Below are 26295 nucleotides of genomic sequence, written 5' to 3'. Positions count from 1 at the left end.
CTGCTGACAACCATTGATCTGCTTCTCAACTGCCAAAAGCAACATCAAATCTGTAGAGGCCTCAGTGACCATTTCTAATGTGTGTCCCTTAGCACTCCACCATGGCTGCTAGGACCTTGCAATTGAGTTGCCTTTCTCAGGTCCCTCTTCAGGTAGATGCTCCTCCCTGAAGAAAAACAGTTAGTTGGACATAAAATCAAAACCACAGCTAGCAGTTCAGTTTACCTTTGTTTCTCAAACAAGAATGTTATTAACAGTAACAAATCACTTACCTAAAAGTTGGCTTCTGCTAAAATGGCCTATTACTGGTCTCAGTAGTTGTGGAGAATCCTGGGGGTTAGCTGGATTTGGGTTGGGTTGGTTTGGGGAGCTTTGAGATGATAAACGGAAAGCTATGGAAAGAGACAGTAGTGGTGTTCTTGTCAGAGAGCTGCAGTAGCAGTCACCAGAGCAATCTTGAGGTCTACTCAATAAACCTCCTACCCTGCTCCAGAGCCTCGTGGAGAGAATGATGCTCTTAGGGGTGCTATATCAAAAGGGTCCTGCCATGGCACCATGAGGTTCAAAATCATGCTGGACTATTTTTGTCCTTTCTGTGAGTGTCCAACCTGTGAGCTGCAGATCACTCATCTGGGTCCCTGAGCTACTATCCCACAGGAACATATAGAATTTCACTGTGTTGTTCAGATTGGCCTGGAGCTCAGGCTCCTTCTCCCTTAATCTCACAGGTTCTGGGAGTATAGGATTATGTCCGCAACAGTTTAGTGTTCATATTTTTAAAGCCATATGCCTTTTCTCAGTCTTTGGTCTAAGACATCTAGGTGGGAATAGCTGTGTCCATCAGTTGCAGAGGTTCAGACCAAGTCCTCATAGACTGAGGCACACATTTCATATAATAACTTTTGGTTACTATGTAGCATTTTAGGAAGGGTAGGCATCTGTAAGACACAGTTTTGATAGACAGAGGAAGTTGAGCATGGAAGTAGAGCATGGGGTGGTATTTATTTTAATGGAACACCTTAGAAGCTGGGAGAAGGGCAAGGTAACAGAGGAGAGACAGGAAACTGATTGCAGCCTAAGAGGAACTTTTGTGTGGATAGAGACATGAACACTATTACCTCAACTACAACATCATCAGTGGAGTCATGCCATAGCTCAGTGTACAAGGGCCTTCCTGTGTGCAGCCTGATGAGTTGGTATCTCCACAAGATATAGTGGTAGCAACAGAACAAGGAGTGAGCTGCATGAATACTCAGATAATGAAAACAGAGCACAGAGTGTGGAATGGCTTTCCATGTTACACTTCAAATGATGCCAAAATGACAACCAGAGTTACTGGCCTGGTATCAGTAGACTAAAGTTTAAAGGCAGAATATGGGGTGGGAAAGAAGAATGAACTTTGAAGAGAGAGACAAAGATTATCACTAGGTCAGACCTTCTCAGAATATCTCCAAGATGAAAGGGAACGAGTGAGCTCTCAGGCTCCGATTGTTCTAGAATCCAGTCCTGAATCTATCAGTATGTGCCGGGAGCTTGAACAAGTAAAGATCTCTGTTTGGACACTGTACACTGGACAGATGTAGCATGTAAAATGCCTGAGAAGAGGAAGAGGCGAGAGTGTGTTCTGGGAAGGTGAGAATGGAATAAGGGAAGTCTGTAGAGGAAACTGTCTGAATTGAGGGACGACCCTAACCTCTCCTTGGTGTCCTGGTCAACAGGAGAGACTTGTTTGCATTTCAGGACCTGCCTGACCTCTGAGGTCTTTAGTGCTCACTAAGATTCTCAGCTGAACTCTGGGTGCCACTTAGGCTAGGCTCACTGCTGATAACCATTGATCTGTTTCTCAACTAGCAAAAGCAACATTAGATCTGAAGAGGCCTCCTTGACCATTTCTAATGTGTGTCCCTTAGCACTCCATTATGGCTGCTAGGACCTTGCACCTGAGTTGCATTTCTCAGGTCCCACTTCAGGTAGATGCTCCTCTCTGTAGAATCACCATTATGTGGACATAAAATAAAAATCACAGCTACCAGTTCAGTTTACATTTGTTTCTAAAACTTGAATCTTATTGTTCCCATTAAACAAATCACTTACCGGAAAGAGGGCTCATGTCATCAATTTCTTTCCTTACGCTGAATAGTTGTGCACAATCTTCGGGGGTAGATGTCCTTGGGCTCCAAACAACTGTAGGTTCACCTGTGAAGACCACAATCTAAATGTACTTGAAATATTATCTACAGGTCCCAGCTCAGCTTATCTATTGTCTGAATCTGGACTCGTGATAATCTCATTTAATGAACTCCTAAGCAGAAAATGGAAATTGTACCGAAAGCTCTTTTGGTGTAGAAAATCAAGGTGCTTCCAAATTTGAGAGAGGAATTTGTCTCAAAAGCTGAATTGCCTGCAAAATCAGTGTTTATGCATGGTAGTGATGCATGTCATTGGTGGGTAGGTAAATGCTCACGGGGTGTGCTTCTTGAGTCAGGAAAAGATAAAGAATTATATATGGGAAAAGACAGTGGTGGTGTCATCACCAGAGAGGTAGCAATCGGAATGTGGGTAGCAAGGCTGGGTTCCTGTGTGCTTCCCCTCACACCCTTCCACATATTATCATGGAGAAAATGATGCTGTTGCAGATGCTACAGGGAACTGTTCCTTCTCTGAGACCATGAAGTTAAAACACTGTCATGGTCTACTCTGGTACTAGTGGGAGTCTCAGGTCCTCTGTGAGCCTCAAATTCCTCATGTGGGACTCTGCTTTTCTAACCCACAAGGATAGGTAAGATCTTACAAGGAAGTTTAGCCTGTACTCTAGCTCAGACTCCTCCTGCCCTAATTTTGAAGGTTCCAGAATTATAGTATTTTAGTATGACAAGTTACTAATCTCTTTTTGAAGCCATAAGATTTTTCTTAGCTTTGGATCTAAAAGTTCTATGAACAAATATTGCCCATAAAGCACAGAGATTCTGACAAACTTCCAGGGGTACTGAGGTGCATATTTCAAATCATTATCTGACAGATGCTAAGTGGCATTCTTAGGATGGAATGAGCATCTTTAAATCACAGTTTTGATAATCATGAAATGTGAACAAGAAAGCTGTGGGTAGAGTGGAATCCTTTAAATGGAACAACATGGAAATTGGGAACAATGTGAAAAAAGAAAAGAGAGTCGAGGATTCTGGTGGGAGACAAAGAGGGAAAGGCTCCTGGTCTGTAGAGAAATGAGCAGTCTAGCTTCTGCCGCCATATCCTCAATGGAGACTTACACAAGCCCTGGGTGCAAATGTGTATTCTTGGGTACCGCCTGAAGATTAGGGACATGTATATGCTGTGGATGGCAGCTTAGCAAAGGGTAAGCATGGTGAATGCTCAGATAATGAAACTGAGACCCAGATTGTTGAAGGGCTTTTTCCATGTCAGACATTAAATAATGCCAAGGTGAAAAGCGGGGGCAATGGCTTTTGACTGTTTAGCCTTTATTTTGAGACTTAATGTGGGGTGGAAAGAATGGACTCTGTAGGGAGAGACAAGGGGTTAGGTATGGGCAGTTCTTCCACAGAGCAGCAGAAGGAAGAGGGAGGGCTAAATCATGAGTAAGGCTCCGAGTGTTCTAGATTACAGCCCTGAGCCTAACTCTATGTGTTGGGAGCTTGAACCAGTCAAGCTCTTTGTCTGGAACCTGTGCACTGGTGAGATGTAGCCTGGCAAATGCTTGAGAAGAGGAAGAGGCAAGGGTGTGTTCTGTGAAGTTGAGAATTGAATAACGGAAGTCTGCAGAAGAAACTGCCTGAAGCCGAGCGACAACCCTCCTTTCTCTTTGGTGTCCCTGTACAGAGGAGAGATCTTCTCTGCATTTCAGGACTTATGTGTCCCCTGAGGTCTTTAATGCCCCCTAAAATTCTGAACTGAGCTCTGGGTGCCAGTTAGGCTAGGCTCACTGCTGACCAACATGTTTCTGCTTCTCATCTGCCAAACGCAACCTCAGAGTTGTAGAGGCCTCAGAGACCATTTCTAATGTGTGTCCCTTAGCACTCCACTATGGCTCCTAGGACCTTCCACCTGAGTTGCCTCTCTGAGGTCCCACTTTAAGTATATGTTCATTAGTGAAGAAACACCATTATGTGGACATAAAATCAAAATCACAGCTACCAGGTCAGCTTACCTTTGTTTCTGAATCTAGAATATTAATGTTCCCATTAAATAGATTATTACCTGAAAGAGGACTTCCACTAAAAAGGTCTATTCCTGGGCTCAGTAGTTGTGCAGAATCTTGGGGTTTAGCTCTATCTGGGTTGGGTTGGCTTGTGGAGCTAAGAGATGATAAACCGACAGCTATGGAAAGAGACAGTAGTGGTGTCCTTGTCAGAGAGCTGCAGTATCAGTCAGCAGTGCAATCTTGAGGTCTATTCAATAAACCTCCTACCCTGCTCCAGAGCCTCATGGAGAGAATGATGCTCTTAGCAGTGCTATATCAAAATGGTACTGCCATGGCACTATGAGTTTCACACTCATGCTAGACTACTCTTGTCCTTTCTTGAGTGTCCATCCTGTGAGCTGCGGATCAAACATCTGGGTCCCTGAGCTACTATCCTACAGAACAGGTAGGATCTCACTGTGTTGTTCAGACTGGCCTGGAGCTCAGGCTCCTTCTCTCTTAATCTCACAGGTTCTGGGATTATAGGGTTATGTCCCCAACAGTTTAGTGTTCTTAATTTTGAAGCCATATGCCTTTCTTAGTCTTTGGTATAAAGCATCTAGGTGGGAATAGCTGTGTCATTCAGTTGGAGAGGTTCAGACAAAGTCCTCATAGACTGAGGCACACATTTCATATAATAACTTTTGGTTACTATGTAGCATCTTAGGAAGGGTAGGCATAGGTAAAACACAGTTTTGATAGACAGAGGAACTTGAGCACGGAAGTAGAGGATGGTGTGATATTTATATTTATGGAACAACTTGGAAGCTGGGAGAAGGGCAAGGTAACAGAAGAGAGACAGGAAACTGATTTCAGGTAAGAGGAACTTTTGTGTGGATAGAGACATGAACACTATTATCTCAACTACAACCTCTTCAGTGGAGTCATGCCATAGCCCAGTGTAAAAGGGCCTTCCTGTGTGCAGCCTGATGATTTGGGATCTCCACATGGTATAGTCGTGGCAGCATGCAAGGAGTGAGTTTCATGAATACTCAGATAATGAAAACAGAGCACAGAGTGTGGAATGGATTTTCATGTTACACTTCAAATGATGCCAAAGTGACAATCAGAGTTACTGGCCTAGTATTGGTAGACTCAAGTTTAAAGGCTGAAATAGGGTTGGGAAAGAAGAATGAACTTTGAAGAGAGAGACAAAGATTATCACTAGGTCAAACGTTCACAGAATATCTCCAAGATGAAATAGAACAAGTGAGCTCTCAGGCTCCCATTGTTCTAGAATCCAGTCCTGAGTCTATAACTATGTGCTGGATTCTTGAACAGTAAAGACCTCTGTTTGGACACTGTGCACTGGAGAGATGTAGCATGTTAAATGCTTGAGAAGAGGAAGAGGCAAGGGTGTGTTCTGGGAAGGTGAGAATGGAAAATGGGAAGTCTGTCGTAGAAACCGTCTGAATTGAGGGATGACCCTACCCTCTCCTTGGTGTCCTGGTCCACAGCAGAGACCTTGTTTGCATTTCAGGACCTGCATTACCTCTGAGGTCTTTAGTGCTCACTAAGAAATACAGCTGAGTTCTGGATGCCACATAAGCTAGGCTCACTGCTGACAACCATTGATCTGCTTCTCAACTGCAAAAAGCAACATCAGACCTGTAGAGGGCACAGTGACCATTTCTAATGTCTGTCCCTTAGCACTCCACCATGGCTGCTACGACCTTGCACCTGAGTTGCCTTTCTCAGGTCCACTTCAGGTAGATGCTTCTCTTTGAAGAAACACCATTATGTGGACTTACAATCAAAACCACATCTACCATTTCAGTTTACATTTGTTTCTGAAATCTTATTGTTCCCATTAAACAAATCACTTACCTGAAAGAGGTCTCATGCCACAAATTTCTTCACCTAGGCTGAGTATTTGTGCAGAATCTTGGAGGCCAGATGTCCCTGTGCTCCAAACATCGGTAGGTTCACCTGTGAAAGACCACAGTCTAAATGGACTTGAACTCTTATCTACAGTTCCCAGCTCAGCTTATCTATTTTCTGAATCTAAGCTCCTGATTATCTCATTTAATGAGCTCCTTAGCTGAAAATGGAATTTGTACCGAAAGCCCATTTGGTGTAGAAAATTGAAGTGCTTCCAAATTTGAGAGAGGAATTTGTCTCAAAAGCTGAATTGCCTGCAAAATCAGTGTTTATGCATGGTAGTGATGCATGTCATTGGTGGGTAGGTAAATGCTCACGGGGTGTGCTTCTTGAGTCAGGAAAAGATAAAGAATTATATATGGGAAAAGACAGTGGTGGTGTCATCACCAGAGAGGTAGAAATAGGAACATGTGTAGCAGGGCTGGGTTCCTGTGTGTTTCCCCTCACACCCTTCCACACATTCTCATGGAGAGAATGATGCTCTTGCAGAAGCTACAGGAAACTCTTCCTTCTCTGAGACCATGAAGTTAAAACACTGTCATGGTCTACTCTGGTACTAGTGTGAGTCTCGATTCCTCTGTGAGCCTCAAATTCCTCATGTGGGACTCTGCTTTTCTAACCCACAAGGATAGGTAAGATCTGACAAGGAGGTTTAGCCTGGACTCTAGCTCAGACTCTTCTTGCCCTAATTTTGAAGGTTCCAGAATTATAGTATTTTGTGTATGACAAGTCACTAATCTCTTTTTGAAGCCATAAGATTTTTCTTAGTTTTGGATCTAAAAGTTCTATGAATGAATATTGCCCATTATGTAGAGAGATTCTGACAAACTTCCAGGGGTACTGATGTGCATATTTCAAATCATATCTTAGAGATGCCAAGTGGCATTCCTAGGAAGGAATGAGCTTCTTTAAATCACAGTTTTGATAATCAGTAAAACGTGAGCATGCAAGATGGGGTAGAGTGGAAGCCTTTAAATGGAACAGCATGGAAGCTGGGAACAGTGCGGAAAATGACAAGAGAATCGAGGATTCTGGTGGGAGACAAAGAGGAAAAGGCTCCTGGGCTGTAGAGACATGAGCAGTCTAACTTCTGCCACCGTATCCTCAATGGAGACTTACACAAGCCCTGGGTGCAAATGTATATTCTTGGGTACAGCCTGAAGATGAGGGATATGTATATGCTGTGGGTGTCAGCTTAGCAAAGGGTAAGCATGGTGAATGCTCAGATAATGAAACTGAGACCCAGACGGTTGAAGGGCTTTTTCCATGTCAGACGTTAAATAATGCCAAGGTGACATGTAGGGGCAATGGCTTTTAACTCTGTAGCCTTTGTTTTTGAGACTTAATGTGGGGTGGAAAGAATGGACTCTGAAGGGAGAGACAAGAGTTAAGTATGGGCAGAACTTTCACAGAGCATCAGAAGGATGAGTTAGGGCTAAATCATGAATAAGGCTGCCATTGTTCTAGAATCCAGCCCTGAGTCTATCTCTACGTGCTGGGTGCTTGTAGCAATAACGCCCCTGTCTGGGCCCTGTGCACTGGAGAGATGTTGCATGGTAAATGCTTGAGAAGAGGAAGAGGCAAAGGTTTGTTCTGTGGAGGTGAGAATTGAAAAAGTGAGTTCTTTAGAACAAACTGCCTGAAGCCGAGGGACAACCCTCCTTTTTCCCTGGTGATCCTGTCCAGAGGAGAGACCTTTTTTGCATTTCTGCACCTGCATGTCCCCTGAGGTCTTTAATGCCCCCTAAAATTCTGAACTGAGATCTGGGTGCCATTTAGGCTAGGCTCATTGCTGACCACCATGGTTCTGCTTCTCATCTGCCAAACACAACATCAGAGCTGTAGAGGCCTCGCACACCATTTCTAAAGTATGTACCCTAGCACTCCACCATGGCTGCTAGGACCTTCCACATGAGTTGCCTGTCTCAGGTCCCACTTTAATTAGATGCACATCAGTGAAGAGACACCATTATGTGGACAATAGTAAAAACCACAGTTACCGGGTCAGATTATCTTTGTTTCTGAATCTAGAATATTAATGTTCCCATTAAATATATCACTTACCTGAAAGAGGGCTTCCACTAAATAGGTCTAATCCTGGGCTCAGTAGTTGTGCAGAATCTTGTGGTTTAGCTGTATCTGTGTTGGATAGGCTTGTGGAGCTAAGTGATGATACACTGAGAGCTATGGAAAGAGAGAGCAGTGGTGTCCTTGTCAGAGACCTGCAGTAGCAGTCAGCAGAGCAATCTTGAGGTCTACTCACTTAACCATCTACCCTGCTCCAGAGCCTTATGCAGAGAATGATGCTCTTAGGGGTGTTATATCAAAAGAGTCCTGCCATGGCACCATGATGTTCACACTCATGCTGGACTACTCTTGTCCTTTCTTGAGTGCCCATCCTGTGAGCTACAGATCACTAACCTGGGTCCCTGAGCTACTATTCCACAGGAACAGGTAAGATCTCACTGTGTTGTTCAGGTTGGCCTGGATCTCAGGTTCCTACTCCCTTAATCTCACAGGTTCTGGGTTTTAGGATTATGTCCCCAGCAGGGTAATGATCTTGTTTTTGAAGCCATATGCCTTTTCTTATTCTTTGATCTAAAACATCTAGGAGGGAACATCTATGTCCATCATTTGAGGAGGTTCAGACCAAGTCTTCTTAGACTGAGGCACACATTTCATATAATAATTTTGGTCACTAGGTAGCATCTTAGCGAGTTTAGGCATCTGTAGGACACAGTTTTGATAGACAGAGAGACTTGAGCATGGAAGTAGAGGAAGGGGTGGTATGTTTTTAATGGAACAACTTGGAAGATGGGAGAAGGGCAAGACAACCGATGAGAGAGAGGATACTGATTTGAGCCTAAGAGGAACTTTTGTGTGGATAGAGACATGAACACTATTACCTCCACTATAACAGCATCAGTGGAGTCATGCCACAGCCCAGTGTACAAGGGCCTTTTTGTGTATAGCTTGACGATTAGGGATCTTCACATGGTATAGATGTTAAAGCAGAGCAAGGAATGAGCAGCATGAATACTCAGATAATGAAAACAGAGCACCGAGTGTGGGATGGCTTTCCATGTGACACTTTAAATGATGCCAAGGTGAGAACCAGCGGTAATGACATGAGTACAGTAGACTAAAGTTTAAAGGCTGAATGTGGGGTGTGAAGGGATGATGAACTTTGAAGAGAGAGACAAAGATTGTCACTAGTTCAGACTTTTGCAGAATATCTGCAAGTCAAATGGCACTAGTGAGCTCTCAGGCTCCCATTGTTCTAGAATCCAGTCCTGAGCCTATCTCTATATGCTGTGAGCTTGACCCAGTCAAGCCCTCTGTCTGGACACTGTGCACTGGAGAGATGTAGCATGTTAAATGAAAGAGGAAGAGGCAAGAGTGTGTTCTGGGAAGGTGAGAATGGAATAAGGGAAGTCTGTAGAAGAAACTGGTTGAAGCTGAGGGACGACCCTACCGTCTCCTTGGTGTCCTGGTCCACAGCAGAGACCTTGTTTACATTTCAGCACCTGCCTGATCCCTGAGTTCTCTAGTTCTTACTAAGCTTCTCAGCTGAGCTCTGGGTGCCACTTAGGCTAGGCTCGCTGCTGACAACCATTGATCTGCTTCTCAACTGCCAAAAGCAACTTCAGATCTGTAGAGGCCTCAGAGGCCATTTCTAAAGTGTGTCCCTTAGCACTCCACCATGGCTGCTAGGACCTTGCACCTGAGTTGCCTTTCTCAGGTCCCTCTTCAGGTAGATCCTCCTCTCTGAAAAACAACATCATGTAGAGTTGTAACCAAAACCACAGCTACCAGATCAGTTAACATTTGTTTCTGAAATTAGAATCTTATAGTTCCAATTAAACAAATCACTTACCTGAAAGAGGGCTCATGTCACCAATTAATTTGCTTAGGCTGAGTAGTTGTGCAGAATCTTGGGGGTAGATGTCCCTGTACTCCAAACAGGTGTAGGTTCACTTGTGAAGGACCACAATGTAAATGGACTTGAACTCTTATCTACAGGTTCCAGCTCAGCTTATCTATTTTCTGAATCTAAGCTCCTGATTATCTCATTTAATGAGCTCCTTAGCTGAAAATGCAATTTGTACCAAAAGCCCATTTGGTGTGGAAATTTGAGGTGCTTCCAATTTTGAGAGAGGAATTTGTCTCAAAAGCTGAATTGCCTGCAAAAGTCAGTGTTTATGCATGGTAGTGCTGCATGTCATTGGTGGGTAGGTAAATGCTCACGGGGTGTGCTTCTTGAGTCGGGAAAGATAAAGAATTATATATGGGAAGATAGTGGTGGTGTCATCACCAGAGAGGTAGCAATAGGAATGTGGGTAGCAAGGCTGGGTTCCTGTGTGCTTCCCCTCACACCCTTCCACACATTCTCATGGAGAGAATGATGCTCTTGCAGAAGCTACAGGAAACTCTTCCTTCTCTGAGACCATGAAGTTAAAACACTGTCATGGTCTACTCTGGTACTTGTGTGAGTCTCGATTCCTCTGTGAGCCTCAAATTCCTCATGTGGGACTCTGCTTTTCTAACCCACAAGGATAGGCAAGATCTGACAAGGAAGTTTAGCCTGGACTCTAGCTCAGACTCTTCCTGCCCTAATTTCGAGGGTTCCAGAAGAATAGTATTTTGCGTATGACAAGTTACTAATCCCTTTTTGAAGTCATAAGATTTTTCTTAGCTTTGGACCTAAAAGTTCTATGAACAAATATTGCCCATAAAGCACAGAGATTCTGACAAACATCCAGGGGTCCTGAGGTGCATGTTTCAAATCCTATCTGACAGATGCTAAGTGGCATCCCTAGGAAGGAATGAGCTTCTTTAAATCACAGTTTTGATAATCAGTGAAACATGAGCATGAAAGCTGGGGGTAGAGTGGAATCCTTTAAATGAAACAAAATGGAAATTTGAAACAGTGTGGAAAAAGAAAAGAGATTTGAGGACTCTGGTTGAAGACTAAGAAGAAAAGACTCCTGGGCTGTAGAGACATGAACAGTCTAACTTCTGCCACCATGTCCCCAGTGGAGACTTACAAAAGCCCTGGGTGCAAATGTGTACTCTTGGTTACAGCCTGAAGATGAGAGGTATGTATATGCTGTGGATGGCAGCTTAGCAAAGGGTAAGCATGGTGAATGCTCAGATAATGAAACTGAGACTCAGATTGTTGAAGGGCTTTTTCCATGTCAGACATTAAATAATGCCAAGGTGACAAGCAGGGGCAATGGCTTTTGACTCTGTAGCCTTGTTTTTGAGACTTAATGTGGGGTGGAAAGAATGGACTCTGAAGGGAGAGACAAGTGTTAGGTGTGGGCAGTTCTTCCACATAGCAGCAGAAGGAAGAGGGAGGGCTAAATCATGAATAAGGCTCCCAATGTTCTAGATTACAGCACTGAGCCTAACTCTATGTGTTGGGAGCCTGAAGCATTAAAACCCTCTGTCTGGACCTTGTGCACTGGAGAGTTGTTGCATGATAAATGCTTGAGACGAGGAAGAGGCAAGGGTGTGTTATGTGAAGGTGAGAATTGAGTAAGTGAGGTCTGCAGAAGAAACTGCCTGAAGCCGTGGGACAACCCTCTTTTCTTCTTGGTGTCCCTGTCCAGAGGAGAGACCTTCTTTGCATTTCAGCACCTTCATGGCCCTTGATGTCTCTAATGCCCCCTAAAATTCTGAACTGAGCTCTGGGTGCCACTTAGGCTAGGCTTACTGCTGACCACCATGATTCTGTTTTTCATCTGCCACATGCAACACCCGAGGTGTAGAGGCCTCAGACACCATTTCTAATGTGTGTCCCTTAGCACTCTACCATGGCTCCTAGGACCTTCGACCTGAGTTGACTATCTCAGTTACCACTTTAAGTAGATGCTCATCCGTGAAGAGACACCATTATGTGGACATAATTCAAACCACAGCTACCAGGTCAACTCACCTATGTTTCTGAATATAGAATATTAATGTTCCCATTAAGTATATCACTTACCTGAAAAATAGGTTCCACTTAAAAGGTCTATTCTTGGACTCAGAAATTGTGCAGAATCTTGGGGTTTAGCTTTATGTGGCTTAGATGGTCGTGTGGAGCTAAGAGATGATAAACCGACAGCTATGGAAAGAGACAGTAGTTGTGTCCTTGTCAGAGAGCTGCAGTAGCACTCACCAGAGCAATCTTGAGGTCTACTCAATAAACCTCCTACCCTGCTCCAGAGCCTCGTGGAGAGAATGATGCTCTTAGGGGTGGTATTTCAAAAGGGTCCTACCATGGTACCATGAGTTCACACACTTATGTTGGACTATTCTTGTCCTTTCTTTGAGTGTCCATTCTTATTTGCGCTGCAGATCACTCACCTGGGTGCCTGAGCTACTATCCCACAGGGACTGGTAGGATATTACTGTATTGTTTAGGTGGCTGGGAGCTCAGGCTCTTTCTCCCTAATCTCACAGGTTCTGGGATTATAGGGTTATACCTGCAGCAGTGCAATGATATTATTTTTGAAGCCATATGGCTTTTCTGAGTCTTTGATCTAAAACACCTAGGTGGGAATAGCTGTGTCCATCAATTGGAGAGGTTCAGACAAAGTCCTCATAGACTGAGGCACACATTTCATATAATACCTTTTGTTTACTAGGTAGCATCTTAGGGAGGGTAGGCATCTGTAGGACATAGTTTTGATAGAAAGAGGGTCTTGAGCATGGAAGTAGAGGATGGGGTGTTATTGTTTTTAATATAACAGCTTGGAAGCTGGCAGAAGGGCAAGGCAACAGATGAGAAACATAATTCTTATTTGAGCCTAAGAGGAACTTTTGTGTGGATAGAGACATGAACACTATTACCTCACCTACAACATCATCAGTGGAGTCATGCCATAGCCAAGTGTACAAGGGCCTTCTTGTGTGCAGCCTGATGATTTGGGATCTCCACGTGGTATAGAGGTTACAGCAGAGCAAGGAGTGAGCAGCATGAATACTCAGATAATGAAAACAGAGCACCGAGTGTGGGATGGCTTTCCATGTGACACTTTAAATGATGCCAAGGTGAGATCCTGAGGTACTGGCATGGGTACGGTAGACTAAAGTTTAAATGCTGAAAGTGGGGTGTGAAGGGATGATGAACTTTGAAGAGAGAGACAAAGATTGTCACTAGTTCAGACTTTTGCAGAATATCTGCAAGATGAAATGGCACTAGGGAACTGTCCGGATCTCATTGTTCTAGAAACCAGTCGTGAGCCTATCTCTATGTGCTGGAGCTTGACCCAGTCAAGCCCTCTGTCTGGACCCTGTGCACTGGAGAGATGTAGCATGTTAAATGCTTGAGAAGAGGAGGAGGCAAGAGTGTGTTCTGGGAAGGTGAGAATGGAATAAGGGAAGTCTGTAGAGGAAACTGGCTGAAGCTGTGGGATAACCCTACCCTCTCCTTGGTGTCCTGGTCCACAGCAGAGACCTTGTTTGCATTTCAGGACCTACATGATGCTTGAGGTCTTTAGTGCTCACTAAGCTTCTCAGCTGAGCTCTGAGTGCCACTTAGGCTAGGCTCACTGCTGACAACCATTGATCTGCTTCTCAACTGCAAAAAGCAACTTCAGATCTGTAGAAGGCACAGCGACCATTTCTAATGTCTGTCCCTTAGCACTCTACCATAGCTGCTATGACCTTGCACCTGAGTTGCCTTTCTCAGGTTCCACTTCAGGTAGATTCTCCTCTCTGAAAAAACACCATTATGTAGACTTATAATCTAAACCACACCTAAGAGTATAGTTTACCTTTGTTTCTGAATCTAGAATCTTACTGTTCCCATTAAAAAAATCACTTACCTGAAGGAGGGCTCATGCTACAAATTTCTTCACTTAGACTGAGTAGTTGTGCAGAATCTTGGGGTGTAGCTGTCCCTCTGCTCAAAACAGCTGTAGGTTCACCTGTGGAGGACCACAATGTAAATGGATTTGAAATCTTATTTACAGGTCCCAGCTCAGCTTATCTATTTTCTGAATCTAAGCTCCTGATTATCTCATTTAATGAGCTCCTTAGCTGAAAATGGAATATCTACAGAAAGGCCATTTGGTGTAGAAAATCGAGGTGCTTCCAAATTTGAGAGAGGAATTTGTCTCAAAAGCTGAATTGTCTGCAAAAGTCAGTGTTTATGCATGGTAGTGCTGCATGTCATTGGTGGGTAGGTGAATGCTCAAGGGGTGTGCTTCTTTAGTCAGGAAAAGATGAAGAATAATACATGGGAAGAGACGGTGGTGTCATCACCAGAGAGGTAGCAATAGGAATGTGGGTAGCAAGGCTGGGTTCCTGTGTGCTTCCCCTCAGACCCTTACACACATTATCATGGAGAGAATGATGCTCTTACAAATGCTACAGGAAACTCTTCGTTTTCTGAGACCATGAAGTTAAAACACTGTCATGGTCTACTCAGGTACTTGTGTAAGTCACGATTCCTCTGTGATCCTCAAAGTCCTTATGTGGGACAATGCTTTTCTAACCCACAAGGATAGGTAAGATCTGACAATGAAGTTTAGCCTGGACTCCACCTCAGACTCCCACTGCCCTAAATTTGAAGGTTCCAGAATTATAGTATTTTGCGTATGAAAAGTTATTAATCTCTTTTTGAAGCCATAAGATTTTTCTTAGTTTTGGATCTAAAAGTTTTATGAACAAATATTGCCCATTATGCAGAGAGATTCTGACAAATTTCCAGGGGTCCTGAGGTGCATATTTCAAATCCTACCTGACGGATGCTAAGTGGCATCCCTAGGAAGGAATGAGCATCTTTATATCACAGTTTTGATAATCAGTGAAAAGTGAGCATGGAAGCTGGGGGTAGAGTGGAAGTCTTTAAATGGAACAACATGGAAGCTGGGAACAGTGTGGAAAAAGAAAAGAGAGACAAGGATTTTGGTGGGAGACTTAGAAGAAAAGGCTCCTGGGCTGTAGAGACATGATCAGTCTAACTTCTGCCACCATATCTCAATGGAGACTTACACAAGCCCTGGGTGCAAATGTGTACTCTTGGGTACAACCTGAAGATGACGAATATGTATATGCTGTGGGTGTCAGCTTAGCAAAGGGTAAGCATGGTGAATGCTCAGATAATGAAACTGAGACCCAGATTGTTGAAGGGCTTTTTCCATGTCAGACATTAAATAATGCCAAGGTGACAATCAGGGGCAATGGCTTTTAACTCTGTAGCCTTGTTTTTTGAGACTTAATGTGGGGTGGAAAGAATGGACTCTGCAGGGAGAGACAAGGGTTAGGTATGGGCAGGACTTTCCCAGAGCAGCAGAAAGATGAGTGAGGGCTAAATCATGAATAAGGCTGCCATTGTTCTAGATTCCAGCCCTGAGCCTATCTCTATGTGCTGGGAGCTTGAACTAGTAAAGCCCTCTCTCTGAATCCTGTCACTGGAGAGATGTAGCATGATAAATGCTTGAGAAGAGGAAGAGGCAGGGGTGTGTTCTGTGAAGGTGAGAATTGAATAAGTGAGGTCTGCAGAGGAAACTGCCTGAAGCGGAGGAATAACCCTCCTTTCTCCTTGGTGTCCCTGTCCAGAGGAGAGACCTTTTTTTGCATTTCAGCACCTGCATGTCCCCTGAGGTCTTTAATGTCCCCTAAAATTCTGAACTGAGTTCTGGGTGCCAATTATGTTAGGCTCACTGCTTACCACCATGGTTCTGCTTCTCTTCTGCCAATCGCAACATCAGAGCTGTAGAGGCCTCAGACACCATTTCTAATGTGTGTCCCTTAGCACTCCACCATGGCTCCTAGGACCTTCGACCTGAGTTGCATGTCTCAGTTACCACTTTTAGTAGATGCTCATCAGTGAAGCTACACCATTATGTGGACATAATTCAAACCACAGCTACCAGGTCAGCTTACCTTTGTTTTTGAATCTAGAATATTAATGTTCCTATTAAATATATCACTTACCTGAAAGAGGGCTTCCCCTAAAAAGGTCTAATTCTGCGCTCAGTAGTTGTCCAGAATCTTGGGGTTTAGCTGTATCTAGGTTGGATGGGCTTGTAGTGCTAAGAGATGAGAAATGGAAAGCTATGGAAATAGAGAGCAGTGGTGTCCTTGTCAGAGTGCTGCAGTAGTGGTCAGCAGAACAATCTTGAGGTCTACCCAATAAACCTCCTACCCTGCACCAGAGCCTCATGGAGAGAATGAAGTTCTTAGGGATGCTATATCAAAAGGGTCCAGCCATGGCAGTGATTTCACACACTCATGTTTGACTACTCTTGTCCTTTCTCTGAATGTTCGTCCTATGAGCTGCAGATCACTCATCTGGGTCCCTGAGCTACTATCCCACAGGGAGAGTGAGGATCTCATCGTGTTGTTCAGGTTGGCCTGGAGCTCAGGCTCCTTCTCCCTTAATCTCATAGGTTCTGGGATTTTGGGGTTATGTCCTCATCACTTTAGTGATATTATTTTTGAAGCCATGTGCCTTTTCTTAGTGTTTGGTCTAAATCAATTAGGTCAGAAGAGAAGAGTCCATTAGTCAGAGAATTTTGGTGAAAGTCCTCATAGACTGAGGCACATTTTATATAATAACTTTTGGTCATTACTTAGCATCTAAGGGAGAGGAGGCATCTGTAGGACCTGGTTCTGATAGACAGAGAGACTTGTGCATGGAAGTAGAGGATGTGGTGGTATTGTTTTTAATGGAACACCTTGGAAGCTGGGAGAAGGGCAAGGTAACAGAAGAGAGACAGGATATTGATTTCAGCCTAAGAGGAACTTTAGTGTTTATAGAGACATGAACACTCTATTACCTCAACTACACTTCATCAGTGTAGTCATGCCATATCCCTGTATACAAGGGCCTTCTTGTGTGCAGCTTGACAATTTGTGATCTCCATATGGTATAGTGGTGCCAGCAGAGCAAGGAGTGAGCTGCATGAATACTCAGATAATGAAAATGGAGCACCGAGTGTGGAATGGCTTTCCATATCCCACTTTAAATGATGCCAAGGTAATGGTAATGGCATGGGTTCGGTAGTCTAAAGTTTCAAGGCTGAATGTGGGTTGGGAAGGAAGAATGAACTTTGAAGAGAGAGACAAAGATTGTCTCTAGGTCACACTTTCACAGAGTATCTGCAAGATGTAAGGGGAAAATGTGAGCTCTCTGGATCCCATTGTTCTAGATTCCAGCTCTGTGCCTGTCTCTATGAGTTTGGAAGTAGGACAAATTAAGCTCTCTCTCTAGACCTTGTGAGCTGGAGAGAGGTGACTACTTCAATATTTGAGGAGAGGAAGAGTCAAGGGTGTATTCTGGTTAAGTGAGAATGGAATAAGGGAGGTCAGTAGAAGACAGTGGCTGAAGGTGAGGCAAGACCTGCCATCTCCTTGGCTCTAGCTCAAGATCACAGACCTTCTTTGAGCTTCAGGACTATATGACACCTGAGATTCAGAGCTCAGTCATATTTGAGCTGAACTCTTGGTGCAAGTTGTGATAGGCTCACTGCTGACACCCAAGGATTTGTTTCCATTGTGTCGGATGCAACTTCAGCAATGCAGAGCTTAGAAAGGTCCTTTCTAGTCTGTGACTGTCTAGCACTCCACCATGGCCCCTGGGCTTTCCATTTAAGTTGCCTTCCCAGGTCCCCACACAGGTGTAGGTCACCTGAGGAGAAGCTCCATGTACATGGACTTGTAATCTTATTTACAGGTCCCAGCTCCCCTTATCTTTCTTTTGAATCTAGACTCCTCATTTTTTCTTTTAATGAGCTCCTTACCTGAATTAGGATTTCATCTCAAAAGCGGAATTGGTCTGTCAAGCACAGATCCTAAGCTCTGTAGTATTATATGATCTTAGTAAGTAGGTGAATGCACACTGGGTGTGTCTCTTGAGCCAGGAAATGATGAAGAAATTTCCATGGGAAGGGACAGTGGTGGTGTCATTATCAGATAGGTAGTGATAGGATCGTGGGTAGCAAGGCTGGTGTCCTATGTGCTTACCCTCATACCGTTCTCTGCAATCTCCTGGAGAGAATGATGCTCTAACAGGTGCTACAGGGAACTGGTCCTGCTGTGGGACCATGGAGTTCACACACCTATTCTGGTCTGCTCTAGTACTTGTGTGAGTCTCCACTGTTTTCTGAGCTTCAGACTCCCCATGTGGGTTTCTGTGTTTCTGTCCCAGAGGGATAGGTAGGATCTCACAGGATAGTTTAGCCTGGCCTCTAGCTCAGGCTCCACCTTCCCTAATATCGAAGGTTCTAGAATTATAGGATTTTGTGTTCCAAAAGCTACTAATCTCATTTTTGTAGCTATATCATTTTTCTTAGCTTTTTTTAAGGCTTAATGTGGGGTGGGAAGGAAGAATGAACTTTGAAGGGAGAGACAAGGGTTATCTCTAGGCAGGATTTTCACAGAGTATCTGAAAGATGAAGAGGAAGAAGTCACTTCTCAGGCTCCCATTGTTCTAGATTCTAGCCCTGAGCTTGTCTCTACGTGTTGTGAGCTATGACTAGTTAGTCTCTAAACCTTGTGAGCTGGAGACAAGTGGCTACTTCAATACTTGAGAATAGGAAGAGGCAAGGGTGTGGCCTGGGTAAGCAGAGAATGAAATAAGGGAGGTCGGTATAAGACATTGCCTGAAGGTGAGGCAAGACCCACCCACTCCTTGGGGTCTAGTTTAAGATCACAGACCTTCTTTGAGCTTCAGGACATATATGATCCCAGAGATTCAGAGATCAGTCATATTTTGAGCTGAACTCTGGGTGCAAGTTGTGATAGGCTCACTGCTGACACCCATGGATTTCAGTTTCCCCTTGTGTCAAATGCAACTTCAGTACTGCAGAGCTCAGAGGGATCATTCCTAGCCTGTGACTCTTAGCACTCTACCATAGTTCTTCTGCTCTTCCATTTTAGTTGCCTGTCCCAGGGCACCACACAGGTGTAGGCTCTCCTGTGAAGAACCACCATCTACATGGACTTTAAATCTTACCTACATTTTTCAGCTCAGCTTATCTTTCTTCTGAATCTAGACTCCTCATTTTCTCATTTAATGACCTCCTTACCTGAAGGCATATTTTTTCTTGGACGCTCAATTGTCATCGAAAGTGGAATTGGTCTCCTAAGTGGTCCAAAAAAGCCAATTGTTGATAGTGCTTCATGTCCTTGGTCGGTAAGTGATTGCAGACTGTGTTTGCTTCTTCTGCGAAGAAATGATGAAGAACTGTCTATGGGAAGAGACAGTGGTGGTGTCATCATCAGATAGGTAGCAATAGGAACATGGGTAGCAAGGTTGGGATTCTGTGTGCTTACCCTCACACCCTTCACCACAGTCTCCTGGAGAGAATGATGCTTTTGCAGGTGCTGCAGGCACTTGGTCCTGCTCTGGGACCATGAAGCTCACACACCTATGCTGGTCTACTCTAGTTCTTGTGTGAGTCTCCATTCCTCTCTGAGCCTCAGACACCTCATGTCAGTCTCTATGTTTCTATCCCACAGGGATAGGTAGCATCTCACAGGGTAGTTTAGCTTAGCCTCTAGCTCAGACTCCTCCTGCCCTAATTTTGCAGGTTCTGGAAATATAAGATTTTGTATACAACCACCTACTAATCTTATTTTTGAAGCCATATGAGTTTTCTTAGTTTTTGATCTAAAAGTTACCATGTACGGATATTGCCCATTAGGCAGAAAGATTCTGACAAACTTCCAGGAGTACTGAGGTGCATATTTCAAATCCTATCTGGCAGTTGCTAAGTGGTATCCCTAGGAAGGGGTGAGCATCTTTAAATCACAGTTTTGATAGTCAGTGAAACGTGAGCATGGAAGCTAGTGAGGGAGGGAAGTGTTTAAATGTAACAATGGGGAAATGGATACAGTGTGGCAAATAAAAGAAAGACAAGGATACTGGTGGGAGAGTAAGAGGAAAAGTCTCCTGGGCTGTAGAGACCTGAGCAGTCTAATCTCTACCAACATGTCCTCAGGGGAGACTTACCCAATCCTGGGGTGCGAGGGTCTTCTTGGGTACAGCCTGAAGATGTGGGATATGTATATGCTGTGGGTGGCAGCTGAGCAAAGGGTAAGCACGGTGAATGCTCAGGTAATGAAACTGAGACCCAGATTGTTGAAGGGCTTTTTTCAAGTCACACATTAAACGATGCTAAGGTGACAACCACGGGCAATGGCTTTTGACTCTGTAGCCTTGGTATCTGAGGCTTAATGTGGGGTGGAAAGAATGGACTTTGAAGGGAGAGACAAGGGTTAGGTGTGGGCAGGATTTTCACAGAGTAGCAGCGGGATGAAGGAGGAGGAAATGATTTCTCAGATCTCATTGTTCTAGATTCCAGCCCTGTATCTGTCTCTATGTGCTATGAACTTGGATAAGTTAACCTTTCTTTCTAGTCCTGGTTCACTAGAAAGATGTGACTACTTTGATGCTTGAGAAGAAGAGGCAAGTGTGTGTGGCCTATGTAAATGAGAATGAAATAAGGGGTGTCAATAGAATAAACTGGCTACAACTGATTCAGGAACCTATACTCTTCTTGGTGTCCATCTCAGGAGAAGAGAACTTCTTTGTGCTTTTGGACATATATAACCCCTGGAATTTCAGAGCTCAGTCATATTTCCAGTTGACTTCTGATTCCAGTTGTGTTAGGCTCTTACTGCAGACCCCCAAGTATTTCAATTTCTTCTTGTGTTAAATGCAACTGTAGCACTTCATAGCCCAGAGAGATCATTTCTAGACCATGGCTCTCAGCACCCCATGATGGCTCTTCTGCCTTTCCATTCAATTCTCTTATTTCTAGTCCCTATATAGATGAAGGCTCATTTGTGAAGAACCACCATCAATGCAGACTTTCAAGTCCCATTCACAGCTCCCACTTTAGCTTTTCTTTATCTCTGAATAAGACTGATCATGTTCCCATTTAACAAATTTCTTCATTCTCATCAGAGTTTCTCTGAGATTCATGGCCTAAGCACAGTGATTCTGGTGAGCTGCTTTGCTAAGTGACTCCAAGTTAAGTGCCCTTGTCCTGGAGCCTGAAATGAGGCAGAATGGGCTCTGGGAAGGAAAACAGTTGTGTGGTTATCAGAAACACAGAGGTAGGATCCAGGGGAGCAAACCTGGGATCCTTCCTCCTTAACCTCAAAACATTTTTTCATTGTCACATTGGAAGAATGGTGGTCTCAGAGTTTCTTATGAGAAAAGGTCCTGTTCTGGGACCATGAAGTTCATACCTCTGTCCTGGTTCTACACTAGTCCTCTATGGGAGTCTCTAGTCTTCTCTCTGAGCCTCAGCTCCCTTATGTGCAGCTCTGAGCCTCTTTCTCACAGGGTTTAAACTTTAATAACTACAGCAGCAGCAATTGCATGAGCTTGTACTTATAATTATTGAACTTTTATTGAATATTAGATTATTTAATATTCAACAAGGACTATCACTTTTCTTCCACAGCTCAAGGAAACAGTGTTTACCCTCCTCTCATTTTGCAGATGGAGACATGGAGGCTGAGGACTGTAAAGTGACTTGTTCCTGGGTGGTAAAGCCTAGAATGGAGTCTGCCTCTGCCCAGCTCCAAAGTCTGGGCTTGTAACTTAAGTGTCACCTAGCTTTCCTTTTGGTAGCTGGTTTGAACCTTGTGCTCACCCCTTTCAGAGCCATTTTGAATGCCAGCCTCTCCCCACTACTGCAGCTTCACAGTGCTCTTTCCCAAGGGCCCAAGAATGCACTCCTATAGAAGAGGGTGTGGGGCTCTAAGGTTCACTTAGGGTTTTCTGCATGCCTTCTGGTTCCAGGCTCTCCTGGGCCTGTGGATCCTTTTGACAGGATGTTAGCCTGTCCATGGACACCCAGGCAGGAGGTTCAGTGGTGATGAAGTGGTCACAGTAGTGATGGGTTGGGGTCCTTGGTGTACTTACTTAGCATCAAGTCCTTCTCTGCCTGAGCTTTGGTCCACTGTGGCTCCTGGCCCTTCTGCTTCCTCCTTTTGTGGATGAAGTCCAAGTCCTGTTGGTCCTTATGCTGAGTCTCCTCTGTGGCACTTGCCTTCTTGGACTGATCTGCTTCCATGGTGATAGAGTCCTCAGATGATGCTTGGCTGTGCAGCTCCCACAGGTCCTGCTTCACGTCTCCCTTCTCCTGTTGCTCCGAGCAGGAGGCCAGTGGATCCTTGTCTCTGCTGGACATTTCTGCTCTAGAAATGGGTGTTTGATTGGAACTGATGGAGGAGAGATGGAAATAAAAGAAAGAGCTGAGGGGGCTCTAGAGCGACAATTGTCCTCTGGTCAGAACAACTGAAGGACCCCAGGCTCTCCTGGGGATGGAGACTGTGTGTCCAGGTGCAGGGCTTGGGCTTTATAGGGCAGATGAGGGAACTCTGGGAGGGAGTTTATCAGTGATGTGTTCTCTATAATGTCATGAATGACACCAGCGGAAGCTCTTCTTACTGTGCTGGCTTTCCTGACAGGCAGGTGTGCTGTTATGCTGAGTCAGGGACTCTCAGCTTGTCTAAGGTTTCTTCGTTAGGTCATTATGGTCATTTATCTTACCCTAAGGACAAATAAAAGGAAGGGGGATGTATTCTCTCATTGGCTGCTTCCTGAAGGGGGGGGTGATGGAGGTGGGGTTAGTCTCTGCTCCTAGGGTTTAAAGGGATGTAGGCTAGGGTGATTTCATGAACAAGGAAAAGAGTTTTAACTTGTTCTGCTGCAGTGGATCCTGTGATTACCACCATTTACTTCTGGAGAAACCTTAGAAAACAGTTAATAGTCAGGGCTACAGTGTAAGATGAAACTGAAGACAGGGGACCCAGTAAGCTCCTAGCCAGGGCAACCATTGTCCTAGTGTGGACCTAGTGATGGCAGTGATTTGATCCAGGAGGAACTTGTGTAAATCTTTTAAAGGACAGGGAAAGTGGAAGTGTGAGGATAAGGAGGAATGGAGAGACCAAGGGGAGGAGTCAGAGTTTGAGGGAACAAAAGCCTGTCCTTAGGAAGATGACTGTCACTGATTCTTTGTCAGGTCCTTAAGTCTTTGGCCTCTCTAACAGCTTGGGTTTGTTGGTGCAGAAGCAGCGCTGTTCCTGGAGGAGGGCACAGTTCCCACCAGTAGGAAATCTAAGTCTCTAACTTTGGAGAACCACAGCAGCAAAGACTTGGCTCAGGCCTAGCCTTGGAAAGTGATGGAGAGGGAGGAGTGGGAAGGTGGGCATCTGGAGAATGGAGGGTGGGAACTGTAGGGATGGGAAAGCAAGAAGATGGAAGAATGCGGGACATGGAGCAGGACAGCTGGGAGGATTAGAGGATGCTAGTCAAGGGAGAAGGGTTGGGGGATGCAGGAAAGGGGTGCTGGGATTCCAGGGACAGGAGCATGAGAGGATAGGAAGACAGGGGTGGAGGATGCAGGGGTGGAATGTGCAGGACACTCGCTATTCTCTGTTCCTCAGCTTCTTCTATTTCTAGTGTCCCACTCTAGGAGACAAATCCGTTAGCCATTACTGTGACAGAGTGTAGAGGTGGGAGAGGCATCACAGAGGGAGACTCAAGAGTCCAGTTTGAGTTCAAGCTAGGCTCTGTGAAGGAATCTTTAGAAGTCTCCTGTTCCTGAGCACCACATGGGGGAAACAACTCAAAACCAACTATCTGGAAGAACAAATTACCCAGAGAAAACCATAGAGACCCATGGGTAAGTGTGGAGGGTAAGAGTGACCCAAAACTTTCCCATAGGTCCTAGAGAAAGGACAAAGGGAACACTAGTTCTGTGACATGTCCAGGAGTGGACTTGGCAAAGTCAGTCTGACATAGGAGTCAGTGCCTCTGAGGAACAGAAGTTGTATCTTCTGGAGACCTGACTCCTCCCTCCAGGGCTGTGGTTATCAGTCCTAAGGCAACTGGGTCTGAAGGATCCTGTGTTCTTAGCTCTCTACTGAGCTTGGCTGTCCATACCATACCTCAAATAGTACATGGGGTGCTAGATTTCTTAACAAGCTTGCTTGGATTAATTAATCTGCTCAAGCAAGACCTCCTGGTTCCAGCTGCTGCTTTTGTCTTCTTTGTTTCTCCTCCCTGTCCTCCCTCTAAATACCCCACTATTAACAACCCTTGTTCCTGCAGCTTCAGGTCAGACAGGAGAGAGGAGGGTGCAGGACAGACTATGACAGGAACCAGCACATGAAGCACACAGGGGATCCCAGCCACCTCCCTCCCACCAGGGCTGGCCTGCAGACTCTCCAAGCAGGGCTGAGCCTGGGCCCTGGCTCTCAGGACAGGTCACCTATGTCTGCCACAGTATGCCTTAGTGCAGTCAGGCCAGGACTTCCTTCCCACAACTCAAATGGTTTGGTGGACTCCATTGATCCCACTACTCACCCTGCTCTTCTATGGGGCTCACTGATATGTGTCCCAGGCCAAGGCTCCTCAGGTAGTAAACATATTCTTTGAAAGTAAAAGAGACTCTGGCTCTTCCAGAAAGCTAGGCACCAGAGACTCTGCAGATGCTCTTCCTCCGAACCGTGAGAGTGGAGTTTCAAAATTATTCATCTCATTTCCTGTTGTGAAGTTTCTGCAGATGCCTGGGCTGGAGGAGGAGTCGGGCTTGAGAGCTTCATCCAGGCCTGCAGAGGCCCTGCCTCCTGAGTGCAGGACTCATGTCTGAGCCTCGCTTCACTCATCTACTAATGTGGGTCTCCCAGGTTTGCCAACAGGTCCCAGTTCAGCAAAAGCTCCTGGATCTCCCCAGGTTTGTGCTCTGAATCTCTGGACTCCCTCTCCTCCCTGTAGCCTGTCCAGCCCACAGGCTTTTCATTTCAGGAAGTGGCTCTCAGGCCCCAAATCCTGGGTCTTTTCTCACTCCTGGACTCTTTGAAATCTCAAATCTGGTATTTGGCTCCTTCTAACATGTTTTATTCTCTAAGTATGTGGTGTGTGTGCATGTTCATGTGTATGTGGACTCACATGTTGTGTGCATGTTAACTGGCCATCCAGCTGGGGGTACTCCTGTTTCCTCCCCCTGAGCTCTGGGATGACAAGCCTGTAGCCATCCCAGCATGCATTTGGAGGATGCTGTGATCAGACAAACGTCCTTATGCTTGCATAGCAGGTGCTTCATCCACTGAGCCGTCTCCCCAGCCCTGACCCTGGCTTTTAAACAGATCTGTAATCTGACTCTTCCCACTGTGCCCAAGGAGACCGCTGGTCCAGCCAGCATCCTGGGTCTCTGCTCCAGCATCCTGGGTCTGTGCTCCAGCTTCCTAACTCTTCCTGCTGATGCTTCATGGTCTATTCTCAGTCTTGAAGTCAGAGTCACAAACTGATCTGTAAAGTAGTTCAAGTCACCTCTTAGTCCAACCTTTCTATCCTTTCCATCTCATTGTGAGGGACATACTGGTTCCTGTCAGTAGGTCATGAGCTCTACATGAACCTCTCCATCCCACCCTGCCTTTTCTGACATTAGATCCCACTTCATGTTCCTCACTCACTCTGCTGTGGGTTATCTGCTCTGCCTTTCTATTCCTTGAACATACCAGGAACTTGCTCACCTCAGGACCTTTGCACTGGCTTCTTCATTCTTTTGGAATGACTTCCCAGTAGTCAGAAGCTTGCTCCCTGCTTTCTGAAGCAGCGCTGCCCTTCCAGAATCCCCCTCCTTTATTCTTCTGCTTGATACTTGTTACCACCCAACAGCACAGACCTGATTTCTTTCTGTCACTTCTACCTACAAAGAGCGTGGAAACTCTGGAATACAGGACTTAGCTTGCTTGTTGATTCTTATTTCCCTGGGCTCAAGTTAGTACCCACCCCAGAATATCAGCACAGAGATTCTCACAGTCTCTAAGAGGTGGTTATTTTAAATTTTAACATTTATTTGTGTTTGTGTGTGGTATTTGCTTATATGTGTTGTGTGTGTGTGCACATGTATGTGTGGTCTGTGTTTATAGTATATGTGTGTGTATATATATGTGGGATGTGTGTGTGTAGTGTGTGTGTCTGTGTGTGTTTTCTGTGAGTGTGGTATGTGTGTGATGTGTTCTTGTGGTATGTGTGTGTATACATGTTTCATGTGTGTTTGTGTGTGTGTGTGTGTGTTATGTGTGCACATGCCATGGAGTACATGTGCAAGTCATAGGGCAACATTTAGGATTCAGTTCTCTGTTTCTGCCATGTGCAAGCCTGCAGTTAATTCAGGACGTCAGGCTTGATGGCAGATGCTGTTGAAGAGGAGAGTATAGGCTTAGGACCCCCAAGACCAAGTTCTGAGACC

The 26295-nt window shown here is 44.9% G+C and overlaps 1 protein-coding gene across 1 annotated transcript in view; it reads right to left on the bottom strand.

The window, feature by feature from the left end:
* LOC114689232 (NACHT, LRR and PYD domains-containing protein 1a-like) overlaps window positions 1-24554 on the bottom strand; it is an 85519-nt gene extending 60965 nt beyond the window's left edge. Inside the window, exons 1-7 of the mRNA XM_037201054.1 lie at window positions 24405-24554; window positions 21957-22255; window positions 19105-19266; window positions 13894-13995; window positions 12069-12188; window positions 8141-8260; window positions 6023-6124 (exon numbers count right to left, since the gene is read on the bottom strand). Of these exons, the coding sequence (XP_037056949.1) occupies window positions 6023-6124; window positions 8141-8260; window positions 12069-12188; window positions 13894-13995; window positions 19105-19266; window positions 21957-22224 (874 nt within the window). The 5' untranslated portion in view covers window positions 22225-22255; window positions 24405-24554. The remainder of the gene's footprint in view (window positions 1-6022; window positions 6125-8140; window positions 8261-12068; window positions 12189-13893; window positions 13996-19104; window positions 19267-21956; window positions 22256-24404) is intronic.
* Window positions 24555-26295: the final 1741 nt, after the last annotated feature.

The sequence above is a fragment of the Peromyscus leucopus genome, chromosome 8b, assembly GCF_004664715.2.
Source record: "Peromyscus leucopus breed LL Stock chromosome 8b, UCI_PerLeu_2.1, whole genome shotgun sequence".
NCBI classification, from domain to species: Eukaryota; Metazoa; Chordata; class Mammalia; order Rodentia; family Cricetidae; genus Peromyscus; species Peromyscus leucopus.
Note: the sequence above shows the minus strand (reverse complement) of the source record. Positions and strands in the feature narration are given on the sequence as shown.